The 17858-nt window shown below is 41.8% G+C and overlaps 1 protein-coding gene across 1 annotated transcript in view; it reads right to left on the bottom strand.

Moving 5' to 3' along the window:
- Positions 1-17858, bottom strand: part of LOC134529146 (putative fatty acyl-CoA reductase CG5065) — a 218543-nt gene that overhangs the window by 85407 nt on the left and 115278 nt on the right. Inside the window, exons 2-3 of the mRNA XM_063362916.1 lie at positions 17515-17720; positions 4132-4380 (exon numbers count right to left, since the gene is read on the bottom strand). Coding sequence (XP_063218986.1) covers positions 4132-4380; positions 17515-17715 — 450 coding nt within the window. The 5' untranslated portion in view covers positions 17716-17720. The remainder of the gene's footprint in view (positions 1-4131; positions 4381-17514; positions 17721-17858) is intronic.

Here is a 17858-nt window from a genome sequence, read left to right as displayed (position 1 = left end):
ACAGTGACTCTGAGGCTGTTGACAAAGAATTACACTATGATGAAGCACCTAAAGCTGCCAAGATCGAAGAATGTGGCGGTGTCGTGAGACCGAAACGGTGGAAACGACGTGATATATTAAATAAATCTGATCAAGCTTGTGATGATCACCGTCTCAAACATGAAAGTTACCCTGAGGTTGGTGGTAAAACGGAAGACACCAGAGATCATAATATTTATTATAAAGGTGCAAGGAAGATGGTGGTAGAAGAGAATGATTACACATCATGGAAAGATCCAAACATATTGGTTGATCGGCTAAGACTTCTACATGGTTCGCTTTGTGCAGGAAACTATTCGTGCATCAAAGAGATATCCTTCATACTCAAGGAACTGAGGAATGCTGGCTACATACAATAATGTCTTGTTTTACTTGCATTTGTATAATGTAAAGCAATAAAATAAATAATTTAAATTATAAGAATTTAATGTTTTTATTTCTTGTATTCTGATTTCTAACTAAGACTTAGATCTCGTAACTTGTGCTTCCTTTTTGCCTATTTTTTTGTTGATGGAGCTTCCAAATGTGCTGCCTTTTCGATGATGGTGCTTCCAAATGTGCTGCCTTTTCGTTGTCTGTGCTTCCAAATGTGCTGCCTTTTCGTTGTCGGTGCTTCCAAATGTGCTGCCTTTTCGTAGTCGGTGCTTCCAAATGTGCTGTCTTTTCGTTGTCGGTGCTGTCAAATGTGCTGTCTTTTCGTTGTCGGTGCTTCCAAATGTGCTGCCTTTTCGTAGTCGGTGCTTCCTATTGTTTTTCCTTATTTGAAGGTGCTTCCAAATGTGCTTCCTTTTTTGTTGATGGTGCTTCTATTTTTTTAATTATGTTTTGACTCTAGTATTTTAGTAAATTGTTCTTGATTTGACTAGAGTATTATTTAAACCGGTTAATGTATATAAACGAGTCCTAGACAGCAGGACGCTCAGTTTGTTACTGCCGTCGACGGTGTATGGATCTCCTAGTTTGTTTGTTCTGGTGCATAAGTCGTGTAATTGCCTGTTCTTGAGACTTCGATGGCATCTTTACCGACTTTAACGTCGTACTCGATGGAGGATGTACCATCGACTACGGGAACAATGACGTCGGCGCCGACGATGTTGGAGCAGATCTCGTTGGCAACGCCTCTGACAACACTGGAGGAGACTTCTTTATGTGCTGTTCCACCACCATCAGCTGAAGTTTTATCAGCATTGAATACTTCAATTAATGAAGAGTGTACTTCGCATCAGTGCAAATACTGTGGTGCATCATTTACTATCACCTCAAATGCTCGCAGACATGAAAGAAGCGGTTGTTCTAATAATGTTCAAAGAATACAATTTCAGTGCAATAGGTGCAATAAACTAGTTTCACGTCTCGATAGCTTACATCGTCATTATAAAAAATGCTCCGAGACGTATAATGAACATGGTTATTGATTTGACTCATGTGTTGTACCGGCTAATGAGACTATATAAGTGCTATGAACTTCAGTCCGTCTCTGGCTGTGGTGATGAACGGATCGGATAGACATTTAAAGTCATGTAAAAGGCTTAGTCCGTACAATAAGAAGACTGTTTGAATCGAGGAATCCAAAAGGTTTTGGTAATTTGTCAGTGTTTTTTTGTACTTGTAGTAGTGTATTGAATTTATGTTATAAAATTTTTTTAAAGGAACTTGTGGTGTTTTTATTTTCTCAAACCTAACACTTTTTTAGTATTTTATTTAATTTAAGTTGTTTTGTATCGGCCAGGGATCGAACCAAGGACTGGAGCGGATCGAATCGATATGTAAGTTAATGAGTGATTTATTTAATGAATTTTGGATTCTTTCCCGGATTTCTAGCTACATTATTACATGATTTCAAGATGGCGGCCGAATTTCAAGATTGTGGGGGCACCTCTGTAATAAATGATTTCTGCACTGTAGCGGGTTAGAATAAAATTATCCAGATGGAAAAATACTCTATAATACAAGTACACACACACACAAGATGGCGTACTCCAGCAGGTGGTAGCTCCTGGTAGCATGTACTGAACATAAAATGTCGGATCCATGATGGTCGACAAGGACAAAGTCAAATTTCAAGGACAAAGTCAAATTTCAAGTACTAAGTCAATTTTCAAGGTCAAGGTCAAATTTCAAGGTCAAGGTCAATTGTCAAGGTCAAGGTCAAATTTCAAAGTCAAGGTCAAATTTCAAGGTCAAGGTCAAAGTTCAAGGTCAAGGTCAAATTTTAAGGTCAAGGTCAAATTTCAAGGTCAAGGTCAAAGGTGTGGTGACCAGATAATTCTACTAACATGGTATCAGCACACTCTAGCGGACGAAAACAAGATGGTGATCTCCACTTTCTTGATTAAAAGATGGCGGCCGTTACGAAAATCTGCAACGGTGGTTTTAAGGATTTTTTTATTATTCAATTAGGTTGATTATTTTTTTAATGATTCTTAAATTTTTTCCCGAATTTCTAGCATTAAAATTACGGATTTTCAAGATGGCGGACATGACGTCATACTAGGTGACAATATATGCTTTGAAAAAAAGTGGTAGGATTCAGTCTGCCTGCATCCACCATTGAGGAAGGAGCCTGTCGCCATTTTTAATTTTTTTGCACTCACCGGGTTGAACCGAGGACTGTGATCGATATAATCAATCAGAATTCTATTAAGTTAATTTTTTGATGAATTTTGGAATTTTTTTCACTAAAATCGGATAATAAATAAAGATTTTAAAGATGGCATCCAAATTTCAAGATGGCGACCATAACGGAAACTGCAACGGTGACGTAATCATCCAATATGGCGGAAAACACATCGCCGGAATTTTCTAGAACAAAATGACGTTATCCAAAATGGCGGATTTAAGATGGCCGCCGTGATCTACTTGTCCCGGAACGTTATGTCCCGTTACGCTGTGTCCCGTTACGCTCGTCCAAGATGGCCGCCGTGACGTCAGAGATGGACGTGACGTCAGAGATGTGGCTCGGCTCCTGCTTTGCCCCCTGGACCCTGTCCCGGTTCGTCATTCCTATACTACTGACAACCATTGAATAAAAATTTTGAATTTAAAACATATGTCACCCGGTTTATGTAATGCATATTCATGGTGGAAGACTTCCAGAAGTTTTCAGCAAAGAGCAACTTGAAGACTAAAGAATTATTTGACAACATTGGATAATTCATTTTTAATCACAAAGTAGCAATGCAGAAGACTAGTGTTCGACTTTTCAAAACAAAGCGAGACTTCGCACCCGTTTAATAAGTGGACCAGGAAGGCAGGTGAAGTCTGCCTGACTTATTTTAGAAAAAAAAAATCTTCAGTTTACAGAAACCAGAGGCAAAATCACTAGCAAAAAGCTAAGTGATGAAAGTTTTTCTGAAATTTGAAAGAAGTGCAGAAAATATCTAAATATCCTGTTTCCACGATTTATAATGCAGATGAATGTGCAAAGTCCACTGTGCCGAACAAGTTACCAAAGGTTATTTTACCCGTAGGAAGTAAGAAAGTTTCCAAAATTATTTTGTCAGAGATGGAAAGAAATTTTCATTATTTGTAAAACTAAGATCTTGGATTTTACCTGCCTCCGTTTTTTTGTTATTTTTTTGCAAGAATACGAATGTGACCTAAATTTGAGGAAAGAATCTCGGCAGGGACACCACATACTAAATATTTAGTTAATGATAACTGAATTCTTCGGAAAGTTCATTTTATTTGTAAACTGTTTGGGTATCCTCTCATATTTCAAATTTATTGCTCATGGTATAGATACATGAATGCATTACTATAATTTTTGAACTGTAAATATGTAGACTGATATTTTTTACACAGTTTTCTATAGTTTGGTCATACCAGCAGTTTTACTATTGTTCATAGTTTCTCTCTGCGCAAAAATAATCTGCATAAATAACCAATACGTTCGAAATCCAAAACCACAAGCAACCTTTGATTAAACTAGAATTACATAATTACAAGCACCAAAATATATCTAATAGATGTGGAACCTGGCCTTAAATAGGTGAATAAAAATTGTTGACAGAGCTAATCTTTTAAAAATTACAATTAAATACCGATGTTTAAAAGTTATAAGACCAGCGTGAATGTGGCAAGCTCACATACCTCCAGCTTGCTCATCTTGTGGCAGAGCTGTACCAACCGCTTGGTGCCGGTAATGTTCATGGCGACAGACAACTTAAGCGCCTCGTCGAACTTGACGGTGGCTGCCGAGTGGAAAACCACCGACACGTGTTCCATGAGTGTGGCCTGGTCAGCGGGGCTAATGCCCAGCTCCGGGCACGTGATGTCGCCGCACAAGGGCACCAGCTTGTCCAGCGAGGAGGGTCGCTCCTTGCGCAGCCAGTCGAACAACTGCAACATTGCAGAGCCAGGTGATACATTCCAGAAGGTCTGGTCAACGGGGCTAATGCCCAGCTGCGGGCACGTGATGTCGCCGCACAAGGGCACCAGCTTGTCCAGCGAGGAGGGTCGCTCCTTGCGCAGCCAGTCGAACAACTGCAACATTGTAGAGCCAGGTGATACATTCCAGAAGGCCTGGTCAACGGGGCTAATGCCCAGCTCCGGGCATGTGATGTCGCCGCACAAGGGCACCAGCTTGTCCAGCGAGGAGGGTCGCTCCTTGCGCAGCCAGTCGAACAACTGCAACATTGCAGAGCCAGGTGATACATTCCAGAAGGCCTGGTCAACGGGGCTAATGCCCAGCTCCGGGCATGTGATGTCGCCGCACAAGGGCACCAGCTTGTCCAGCGAGGAGGGTCGCTCCTTGCGCAGCCAGTCGAACAACTGCAACATTGCAGAGCCAGGTGATACATTCCAGAAGGTCTGGTCAACGGGGCTAATGCCCAGCTGCGGGCACGTGATGTCGCCGCACAAGGGCACCAGCTTGTCCAGCGAGGAGGGTCGCTCCTTGCGCAGCCAGTCGAACAACTGCAACATTGCAGAGCCAGGTGATACATTCCAGAGGGCCTGGTCAGCAGGAGCTAATGCCCAGCTCCGGGCACATGATGTCGCCGCACAAGGGCACCAGCTTGTCCAGCGAGGAGGGTCGCTCCTTGCGCAGCCAGTCGAACAACTGCAACATTGCAGAGCCAGGTGATACATTCCAGAAGGTCTGGTCAACGGGGCTAATGCCCAGCTGCGGGCACGTGATGTCGCCGCACAAGGGCACCAGCTTGTCCAGCGAGGAGGGTCGCTCCTTGCGCAGCCAGTCGAACAACTGCAACATTGCAGAGCCAGGTGATACATTCCAGAGGGCCTGGTCAGCAGGAGCTAATGCCCAGCTCCGGGCACATGATGTCGCCGCACAAGGGCACCAGCTTGTCCAGCGAGGAGGGTCGCTCCTTGCGCAGCCAGTCGAACAACTGCAACATTGCAGAGCCAGGTGATACATTCCAGAAGGTCTGGTCAACGGGGCTAATGCCCAGCTCCGGGCATGTGATGTCGCCGCACAAGGGCACCAGCTTGTCCAGCGAGGAGGGTCGCTCCTTGCGCAGCCAGTCGAACAACTGCAACATTGCAGAGCCAGGTGATACATTCCAGAAGGTCTGGTCAACGGGGCTAATGCCCAGCTCCGGGCATGTGATGTCGCCGCACAAGGGCACCAGCTTGTCCAGCGAGGAGGGTCGCTCCTTGCGCAGCCAGTCGAACAACTGCAACATTGCAGAGGCAGGTAATTCATTCCAGAGGGCCTGGTCAGCGGGGCTAATGCCCAGCTCCGGGCATGTGATGTCGCCGCACAAGGGCACCAGCTGGTCCAGCGAGGAGAAAGAGCTGCGATGACACTACGATGGCTGCCTTAAGCAAACTAAGAGTAGGCAAAGAAAATGATTTGCATATATAATGAAGGGTAAGATAATAGAGCCATCAGCTAGTCACTAGGCATCGTCAGTGAAGCTAAGAAGAATGGCAAACTAAGGTTTTGTGTTGACTACTGAAAGCTGAATGACATCACCAAATAAGCAACTACCCCTTCCATGCATCGATGACACTGTCGACACACTTGCTGGCACTAGATGGATCTCGACTTTGGACTTAAAGAGTGGTTACTGGAAAGTTAAAATTCCTCTTGAGGACAAGGAGAAGACTGCTTTCTCAACAGGAAGTGGACTGTTCCAGTTCACTGTGATTCCATTTGTATTATGTTATGCTCCTGCACCTTTTGAAAGACCGGTGGAACAATTTTTGAATGGCTTGATGTGAAAAACATGCCTGGTATATCTAGACGATGTTATTATGGTGGGACATACTATGAAAGAGCATTTACAAAATCTCCAGGAGGTTTTTAACAGGCTTTGCTTTGCACAAAGAGAGTCCTAATAGGTGTTTCTTGTTCCAACATGAGGTAAAATTTCTAGGTCATGTGGTATCGTAGGATAGAGTAAGAACAGGCCCTGAGAAGATCTAGTCTGTTAAGGAGTGGCCTCAACCTAAAAATAAACATTAAGTTAAGAATTTCCTAGGACTTTGTACCTACAATAGGTGCTTTGTGCATGGATTCGCAGCTAATGTTAGACTACTGTATCAGCTGACAGAAGAAAAGATTCAGTTTTTGTATACTTATGAGTGTGAGACTGCCTTAAAAAACCTTAATAATGCACTGCGTTAAAGCCCCATACTTGCATTTCCCCATTAGCACAGGGAAGTAGTATGTAAGCCGGTCCAAGCACAGGGTTCAGGGTTCAGGAGCTGGAGCCGGGGTCAATGACCGATTGATCTGACGTCACGGCGGCCATCTTGGATGGTTGTGACCTTGACCTTGAATTTGATCCTCAAAATGTGTCAAAATCGCCCAAAATAGGGCAAAATTTGCCCAAAATTCCTCAAAAATCGCAAAAATTCTCATTTTTGTGGAAAAAAATTCCGCCAAAAAATCTCAACAAATTCCACAAATCAAAAAATTCTCTTTTCGAGGGAAAAATTTCCCGTTTTTAGTCCTTAAAAAACCCAGCGGCTAGAAATGTCCATATAGAGGCTAAAGCATCCATGTCTACAGCCTCCGATAAGCCTCTGAAGTCATCATGGAATATGTCATCTTGGATTATGACGTCACCGTTGCAAATTTTGTTACGGCCGCCATCTTTAACTTTTTTATTTACTATCCGATTTTAATGAAAAAATTTTTAAAATTTATTTAAAAAATTCATTTAATAAAATATAATAAAAATATTTAAAAATCATACATTAACGACACGGAGCTCGGAGTCCGCGGTTCGTACCCGATGAGTGCAAAAAAATAAAAATGGAGACCGATCCTTCCCCCGAGGTGGCTGCTGGCATACTGACTCCCACCACTTGTTTTCAAAGCATATATATCGTCACCTAGTATGATGTCATGTCCGCCATCTTGTCTTCGATGCTGGAAGCCATCATCATTGTATCGTAAGCGAGAGTGTGCTGATGACATGTTAGTTTAGTTCTTATCCGCTAGAGTGCAGTAATCAATTATTGCTGTGACACCCGCCATCTTTAAATATGGATGCCATCTTGAAAATCCGTAATTATTTAGCTAGAGATGCGGGAACAGTTCCAAAATTCATTAAATAAATCACTCATTAATTTACATATTGATTCGATCCGCTCCTGTCCTCGGTTCGATACCCGATCGATGCAATAATGTTTAATTTTATGTAAAAAATAATTTCAATAAACCATGTTCAACATTCGTAGAGAGACTCTAAATCCTCTACGACCATCATCCTATCAGACATCAAGACCACTATATTGGAAATAAGTAATTTTAATGCTAGAGATTCGGGAAAAAGTTCAAAATTCATTAAATAAATTTGTAATCTATATACTGATTGATTAGATCGACTTAGGTCCTTGGTTCGATCCCTGGCCGATACAAAACAACTTTAATTTTAAAAAATACCACAAAAGCGACAGGTTTGAGAAAATAAAAGCACCACAAGTTCTATTAAAAAAACTTTTATTACATAAATTCGACACTACTACAAGTACAAAAAAAATACACAGACAAAGTATTGTGGATTTCTCGATTCAAACAGTCATCTTGTTTTATGGACTAAGTCTTTTACATGTTCGTAAATGTCTATTCAGTCTATCAGGTCTACATATTGGTACACCGCAATTTTCACACAAAGCCGAATTATCGACTTCATTAAAAGGACAGTGATATATTTCGTGTTGTTTTGCTCCTCGAATAGTTGCTAATGTTTTGTTACAAAATATACAGCTTGATTCTGATGATGTACACCCAGTCTATGACAATTCCTGAGGTGTCGTTTTAATCTTCCATAGTGTATAATCTTGCTTAAACACCTGTTGCCCGGTATTAAATGCGTTCAGAGTTATTATTACAATTGTGTATTACATAATCCCGTAATTTCAAGTTTTTGATCTTCTCACAGTACGTACAGTTGGGCGAAGGAACACCATTGGATGCACCTTCCTTTATCAATAGCACTGGAACTGTTGACAACCATTGTAACACTGCTGACATATTAACTTCTTAAACCTTTGAGGTCTGCTCTGCGGAAGATGTTGCACCCGTCAAAATCTCCTGCTGTGCTGAGAAAGCAGGTGTAGCTGTAGACGACGTTGTCATCGGGCTCTGCACTGATGATGGTAGACCTTCGATCCAGGTTGGTGTTGATACTGGTAATGATTCCATCGAGTTCTCAAGAATAGCTAGATACTGGTCTATTATGTTATACAAGTCTGACTATCCGATCCGTTCATCACCGCAGCCAGAGACGGACTGAAGTTCATATCACCAGGGTCTCACTTATATATTCTCATTAGCTTGTTCAACACATGAGTCAAAACAATAACCATGTTCATTATACTAGCAATTAAATAACTCGGAACACTTTATATAATGTCGATGTAAGCTGACGAGACGTGAAATTAGTGTACCGCACTTATTGCACTGAAATTGTATTCGTTTCAGTATATTATTTGGACAACTGCTTCTTTCATGCCTGCGCGCATTCGTAGGTTTTGTAAAAGATGCGTCACAATATTCGCATTGATGCGCTGTATGCTCTTAATTAGTTGAAGTATCCATTGCTGATGATGAAACTTCGGATGATGGTGGTATCACATCTGTTGAAATCTCCTCCAATGTTGACATCGTCGTCGTTGCCAACGGGATCAGCACCTTCTCCGTCGTAGCTGTCGTAAAGGTTCCCGTAGACGATGATACAACATTCGAATTCGACGTTTAAGTCGGTAAAGATGCCATCGAGTTCGCAAGAACAGGTAATTACGCGATTTATGCACCAGATTAAACAAACTAGGTGATCCTTACACCACCGACGACAGTAACAAACTGAGCGTCCTGCTGTCTAGGACTCGCTTATAAACATGCACTGGATGGAATAATACGCTAGTCAAATCAAGAACATTTTACTATAATACTAGAGTCAAAACAACATTAAAAATAGAAGCACCGACAACGAATAGGCAGCACATTTGGAAGCACCGACAACGAAAAGGCAGCACATTTGGAAGCATCGCCAACGAAAAGGCAGCACATTTGGAAGCACCGACAACGAAAGGCAGGACATTTGGAAGCACCGACAACGAAAAGGCAGCACATTTGGAAGCACCGACAACGAAAAGGAAGCACATTTTGGAAGCACCGTCACCATAAGGCAGCACATTTGGAAGCACCGCCAACGAAAAGGCAGCACATTTGGAAGCACCGACTACGAAAAGGCAGCACATTTGGAAGCACCGACAACGAAAAGACAACACATTTGGAAGCACCGACAACGAAAAGGAAGCACATTTGGAAGCACCGACAACGAAAAGGCAGCACATTTGGAAGCACCGACAACGAAAAGGCAGCACATTTGGAAGCACCGACAACGAAAAGGCAGCACATTTGAAAGCACCGACAACGAAAAGGCAGCACATTTGGAAGCACCGACAACGAAAAGGCAGCACATTTGGAAGCAACGACAACGAAAAGGCAGCACATTTGGAAGCACTGACAACGAAAAGGCAGCACATTTGAAAGCACCGACAACGAAAAGGCAGCACATTTGGAAGCACCGACAACGAAAATGCAGCACATTTTGGATGCACCATCATAAAGGCAGCACATTTTGGAAGCACCATCGAATAAGGAAGCACATTTGGAAGCTCCATAAAAAAAAAGGCAAAAAGGAAGCACAAGTTACGAGATCTAAGTCTTAGTTAGAATTCAGAATACAAGAAATAGAAACATTAAATTCTTATAATTTAAATTATTTATTTTTTTTCTTTACATTATACAAATGCAAGTAAAACAAGCCATTATTGTATGTAGCCAGCTTTCCTCAGTTCCTTGAGTATGAAGGATATTTCTTTGATGCACGAATAGTTTCCTGCACAAAGCGAACCATGTAGAAGTCTTAGCCGGTCAACTAATATGTTTGGATCTTTCCATGATGTGTAATCATTCTCTTCTACCACCATCTTCCTTGCTCGTTTATAATAAATATTATGATCTCTGGTGTCTTCCGTTTTACCACCAACCTCAGGGTAACTTTCATTTTTGAGACGGTGATCATCACAAGCTTGATCAGATTTATTTAATATATCACATCGTTTCCATCGTTTCGGTCTCAGGACACCGCCACATTCTTCGATCTTGTCAGCTTTAGGTGCTTCATCATAGTCTATGTCTTTGTCAACAGCCGCAGAGTCACTGTAACAATCACCGTAGAAGGAATCTTCTTCACCCAATTTACGGTAATAATTTGTAGTTGATGATGTCGAAGTGTCTTCATCGTCTTCGTGCTTCCTTTTTAGAAGTCCATCATTTCTACAAAGTAGGAAAGATCTACTTGAATTCGGCTGGAATATATTCTCACTTTTCACGTTAAGGATTCTTCCATTGTCTTCATTCTTCCGTAAATCATCAACCTCCTTCAATTTAAGTTCTTTGTCGACATCGGAAGAGCCAAGAAAATTATTGTCGTAATGCAGATCACTCTTCCTTAGTCTAGTAGATTCATCGTTGTCCTCTAGCTTTTACGCAGGCTTGGCGTTACAAGTTCTGCCATGTCTTTTTAGGCTCTCTCTCCGCGTAAACGACTTGCTACATCGAACACAACTTATTATATTACGCAGTGGATTTTTAACACAGTCATTCTTCTCGTGTTGTCTTTTATTCTTTCTCAAGATAAACTCTTTGCTGCAAAACTTACACCTTTGTTCTTTCGATACAGCGCCAGATCCCAAATCGGAGTTCATATTAGTTATTGAGACTAATGCCAGATACCAATTGAGTGTTTTAAATTAGATCCATTACTTAAATAGAAATTTTTTCATATTTCATCAGCGAGAATTAATATATCTCATGCAAAAGTACTTTATGCATGTAGTTCTGGTTTTCAACAACAGATGTCGCCACATGTTGCTTGCAGGTAAATAATATTTAGTTCTTTTATGCGGGATGCGGGATGCTCACTAACGATCGCAAAAGAAGGATGGCTTCGCTATACTCCAAGGAAAAGGAAGTTCGTCTTCCATGTAGGTGCTCCAGAGATGTCTCAGAGATTATTATTGACTGAGAAATGATATTTTTTTTTAATTTCCACCTGATAAAAATATTACAAGTGTTGATTAAGTAGCAGAAATTCACTAATTAAATATAACCTTAAAATAAATTAACATGACTACTTAAATAAAATAAATCCCCCATGAAGAGATCAATTGCTCATTTGTAACCAGAAGCACTTGCAGAAAACCATCAAAATATTATCAAGTATAATCAGGAGCACACGGAGAAAACCAAAAAATATTGACAAGAATATTCAGGAGCTTCCAAATGTGCTGCCTTTTCGTTGTCGGTGCTTCCAAATGTGCTGCCTTTTCGTTTTCGGTGCTTCCAAATGTGCTGCCTTTTCGTTGTCGGTGCTTCCAAATGTGCTGCCTTTTCGTTGGCGGTGTTTCCAAATGTGCTGCCTTATGGTGACGGTGCTTCCAAAGTGTGCTTCCTTTTCAATTGTTGGTGCTTCCAATTGTGCTGCATTTTCGTTGTAGGTGCTTCCAAATGTGCTGCCTTTTTGTTGTCGGTGCTTCCAAATGTGCTGCCTTTTCGTTGGCGGTGCTTCCAAATGTGCTGCCTTTTTGTTGTCGGTGCTTCTAAATGTGCTGCCTATTCGTTGTCGGTGCTTCTATTTTTAATGTTGTTTTGACTCTAGTATTATAGTAAACTGTTCTTGATTTGACTAGCGTATTATTCCATCCAGTGCATGTTTATAAGCGAATCCTAGACAGCAGGACGCTCAGTTTGTTACTGACGTCGGTGGTGTAAGGATCACCTAGTTTGTTTAATCTGGTGCATGAATCGCGTAATTACCTGTTCTTGCGAACTCGATGGCATCTTTACCGACTTTAACGTCGAACTCGGAGGTTGTACCATCGTCTACGGGAACCTTTAAGACAGCTTCGACGGAGAAGGTGCATATCCCGTTGGCAACGACGACGACGTCAACATTGGAGGAGATTTCAACAGATGTGATACCACCATCATCCGAAGTTTCATCATCAGCAATGGATACTTCCACTAATGAAGAGCGTACAGCGCATCAATGCGAATATTGTGACGCATCTTTTACAAAACCTACGAATGCGCGCAGGCATGAAAGAAGCAGTTGTCCAAATAATATACTGAAACGAATACAATTTCAGTGCAATAAGTGCGGTAAACTAATTTCACATCTCGACAGCTTACATCGACATTATATAATGTGCTCCGAGTTATTTAATTGCAAGTATAATGAACATGGTTATTGTTTTGACTCATGTGTTGAACAAGCTAATGAGAATATATAAGTGAGACCCTGGTGATATGAACTTCAGTCCGTCTCTGGCTGCGGTGATGAACGGATCGGATAGTCAGATTTGTATAACATAATAGACCAGTATCTAGCTATTCTTGAGAACTCGATGGAATCATTACCAGTATCAACACCAACCTGGATCGAAGGTCTACCATCATCAGTGCAGAGCCCGATGACAACGTCTTCTACAGCTACACCTGCTCTCTCAGCACAGCAGGAGATTTCGACGGGTGCAACATCTTCCGCAGAGCAGACCTCAAAGGTTTCAGAAGTTAATATGTCAGCAGTGTTACAATGGTTGTCAACAGTTCCAGTGCCATTGATAAAGGAAGGTGCATCCAATGGTGTTCAATCGCCCAACTGTACGTACTGTGAGAGGATCAAAAACTTGAAATTACGGGATTATGTAATACACAATTGTAATAATAACTCTGAACGCATTTAATACCGGGCAACAGGTGTTTAAGCAAGTTTATACACTATGGATGATTAAAACGACACCTCAGGAATTGTCATAGACTGGGTGTACATACATCAGAATCAAGCTGTATATTTTGTAACAAAACATTAGCAACTATTCGAGGAGCAAAACAACACGAAATATATCACTGTCCTTTTAATGAAGTCGATAATTCGGCTTTGTGTGAAAATTGCGGTGTACCAATATGTAGACCTGATAGACTGAATAGACATTTACGAACATGTAAAAGATTTAGTCCATACAACAAGATGACTGTTTGAATCGAGAAATCCACAAAACTTTGTCTGTGTATTTTTTTGTACTTGTAGTAGTGTCGAATTTATGTAATACAAGTTTTTTTAATAGTACTTGTGGTGCTTTTATTTTCTCAAACCTGTCGCTTTTGCGGTATTTTTTAAAATTAAAGTTGTTTTGTATCGGCCAGGGATCGAACCAAGGACCTAAGTCGATCTACTCAATCAGTATATATATTACAAATTAATTTAATAGATTATGAACTTTTTCCCGTATCTCTAGCATTAAAATTACGCATTTCCAATATGGTGGTCTTGATGTCTGATAGGATGATGGTCGTAGAGGATGTAGAGTCTCTTTACGAATGTTGAACATGGTTTATTGAAATTATTTTTTATATAAAATTAAACATTATTGCATCAATCTGGTATCGAACCGAGGACAGGAGCGGATCGAATCAATATGTAAATTAATGAGTGATTTATTTAATGAATTTTGGAACTGTTCCCGAATCTCTAGCTAAATAATTACGGATTTTCAAGATGGCGTCCAATTTTCAAGATGGCGGGTGTCACAGCAATAATTGATTACTGCACTCTAGCGGATAAGAACTAAACTAACATGTCATCAGCGCACTCTCGCCGACGATACAATGATGATGGCTTCCAGCATCGAAGACAAGATGGCGGACATGACGTCATACAAGGTGACGATATATATGCTTTGAAAAAAAGTGGTGGGAGTCAGTATGCCAGCAGCCTCCACGGGGGAAGGATTGGTCGCCATTTTTTATTTTTTTGCACTCGTCGGGTTCGAACCGCGGACTCCGAGCTCCGTGTCGTTAATGTATGATTTTTAAATATTTTTTATTATATATTGCATTAAGTGAATTTTTTAAATAAATTTTAAAAAATTTTTCATTAAAATCGGATAGTAAATAAAAAAGTTAAAGATGGCGGCCGTAACAAAATTTGCAACGGTGACGTCATAATCCAAGATGACATATTCCATGATGACTTCAGAGGCTTATCGGAGGCTGTAGACATGGATGCTTTAGCCTCTATATGGACATTTCTAGCCGCTGGGATTTTTAAGGACTAAAAACGGGAAATTTTTCCCTCGAAAAGAGAATTTTTTGATTTGTGGAATTTGTTGAGATTTTTTGGCGGAATTTTTTTCCACAAAAATGAGAATTTTTGCGATTTTTGAGGAATTTTGGGCAAATTTTGCCCAATTTTGGGCGATTTTGACACATTTTGAGGATCAAATTCAAGGTCAAGGTCACAACCATCCAAGATGGCCGCCGTGACGTCAGAGCAATCGGTCATTGACCCCGGCTCCAGCTCCTCAAATCTGAACCCTGTGCCTGGACCGGCTATTACATACTACTCGGGGAGTATATCCTTGACACAGATGCAAGCGAAGATGGGCTGTGTGCTGTACTTTTTCAAGTTCACGATGGAATATAATGGGTCATAGAGTACTACAGCGAAACTTTATCTAAGTCTGAAAGCAAATATTGCATCACAAGAAAATAACTTACGTACAGTACGTACGAAGTAAGTACAGCATTTTCAAAAGTGTATAAAAAATGCATACTTTTTAATTTTCAAATATTAATTACAGTTTTTTGCAAATTTAATTTAAATAATTTGTTTAAATATAATCACGAACAATTAGTTAAAAAGCCCGCCTTAACATGTTTGATATTAGAGAATATTTTCTCGGACGGTGGTTGGTCGGTTCTTGCACGCTCGGCTCAGGCGGTATGTTACAATAAGTCATGCTTTTTCGTGCGTGCAGCCGGTGTTCATCAATTTATAAGACGTTATCAGGTCAAAAAAAAAACATCGAACACAGGCTCCCGAGTTCAGATGTCTCACCAATTCGCAGCCAAAAAAAAAAAAAATCAAATTTGTGGAGTCTATCCAATAGGTGATTCCGGTCCCTTCTCATTGGTTTTATTAAGATACAATCCTTTGGCGGGTTACACGTGATGAGTAGAGACCGGAAAAATTCGCGGATTCCTTTTGAGACATTCTGGAATCCAAACGCGTTTAGCTTAATGCTGCGTCAGTGATTGGACCGCAATTTACCTGAAGGGCTCTGAGCCAATGGCAAACACTCAACAAAAGAAGTGTCGAATAATAAGAATCGCAGTAAACAGGTGTCCCGAGTCGGTAGCCAATGACCAGGTGATAGTTGCCCGAGTACATAGAGAATCGTGGAGTCTGTCCTAGTGGTCATTGAAACAGCTAATTATTCCAGTACCTAGTGACTTTGAATATATATACTGTATAGAAGTCGCGAGTGGATAGGATTTACTCTACGTTTATCAGAAGCGTATAACGAGCAGCTTGGGAACTTCACCGCTGCAGTGCGCTGCCGTAACGCCCTGTATCGTCTTAGTTGTTATTTATAAGTTAGAGCGCAGCACTGTCGCCAGCTGTCATTCCCCGCACCCCTCATCCATCATTCACTGCAGCTCAACGTCGTTCAACGGGAGGGGGAAGGGGTGTCTGAAGAGTTTGACACTTGTCCGCTAGGGACCACCACAAGTCGATGCCCTAGAGATGGTGGCGATTGCGGCGGTGAATTAACCAACTACCTCAAAACCGTATTATAATTTTTAACCTGGGCTGGCGACTTCTATACAGTATATATATTCAAAGCTAGTGATGAGGTGGTCGCACAGGTGCCTCAAGAAGACACGTAATAAGTAGGGGCAGGCATTTTTCGCGAAAAGATCTGAACACTTATTAGACTGCAACAAGGTATACCCGCACCTGTGGTTTCTTCCTTGTGATTGGCGGCCGTCTGCGAGAGAAGTCGTTGACTTATTTGACCGAGCCACTCAGGACGCGTTTACTTCCGCAGTGAATCACTGTGATTTGTGTTGTTACAATCAATATGTACCTGGGAGAAACTCGCCCAATCACGACACACAGACGATGCTACAGTGTTTAAACTTTCATCTAGTCTCGAAATCTTTTCGCGAAATCTGTATGCCCCTAGTAATAACTAGAGACCCGGAAATTTCGCAGATTCTTCTGGCATCAGGATAGAATTAAAAGTTATGGGTGTGCTCGACCCATGTTTACACTCCCATCGGTTGATTTCTTAGCGAGAACATTTTTATCCTTGTTATTTGGCACTACCTGATTCGCTTACATCTCTCCTAGCTGGACATCGTTGGCTCACGGTCGTAGAGGGGCGTGCCAATCATGAACACAGTGCGACAGTGTGGAGGTTTGCATTCTAGCTTGCGACTAAATGAATGCGCGAAATTTCCGTGGCTCTAGTTGATGAGTAGAGACCCGTGAAATTTGCTGGTTCAATGACCTCCAGGATAGACTCCAATATCCTCTACACACTCGGGCAAATGTCAACTGTTCATTGGCTGCTGGCTTGTGAGTCGTCTCGACTGGGTGGCCTGTGATTCGACACTTCTATGAGTGAGGGTCTCTAATTGGCCCTCAGTCCTCCAGATTAACAGTGAACCAATGACAGAAGCAACACTAAGGTATAATTATTTTAATTTTAGCATAACACGTAATGAACCCGCGAATTTCACGGGTCTCTATTGATGAGTAGAGACTGTGAATTTCGCGGATTCATTTCGTGTTATGCTAAAATTCAAATAATTATACCTTAGTGCTGCTTCTGTCATTGGTTCTCTGTTAATCTGGAGGACTGAGGGCCAATTAGAGACCCTCACTCATATAAATGTCGAATCACAGGCCACCCAGTCGAGACGACTCACAAGTCAACAGCCAATGAACAGTTGGCATTTTCCCGAGTGTGTAGAGGATATTGGAGTCTATCCTGGAGGTCATCGAATCCGCGAAATTCACGGGTCTCTACTGATGAGGTGGTCGCACAGGTGCTTCAGAAAGACGCGAAATGACCGTGACAACGGAAGCGACCTGGGGAGGGTCGGCGGACAGGCGAGCGAGTCGCGACAGGCACCTGGATGCTGGTGAGGTCGCGCAGGCGCGCGCGCACGTCGCTGCCGTGCTTGGGCCGCATCAGCAGGAAGATGGCGGCCAGGTCCGGGCAGGAGCGCAGCAGCTTCTCCACCAGCACCTTGCCCATGAAGCCCGTGGCGCCTGTGACCAGCACGCTGCGGCCGCGGAAGAACTCGGCGATGGAGCTGCACGAGTCGGCCATCGCGCCTGCCACACACACACACACACACACACATACACTGAAATGTCTTTATTATCTTTGAAAGATTTGTTAAACGGGAGTGCATGACTTGTTATAAGCTTTTGGACATAGGTACGCCATTGCTAAGCACACGTATGTCTGAA

The sequence above is a fragment of the Bacillus rossius genome, chromosome 2 (assembly GCF_032445375.1).
Source record: "Bacillus rossius redtenbacheri isolate Brsri chromosome 2, Brsri_v3, whole genome shotgun sequence".
NCBI classification, from domain to species: Eukaryota; Metazoa; Arthropoda; class Insecta; order Phasmatodea; family Bacillidae; genus Bacillus; species Bacillus rossius.
Note: the sequence above shows the minus strand (reverse complement) of the source record. Positions and strands in the feature narration are given on the sequence as shown.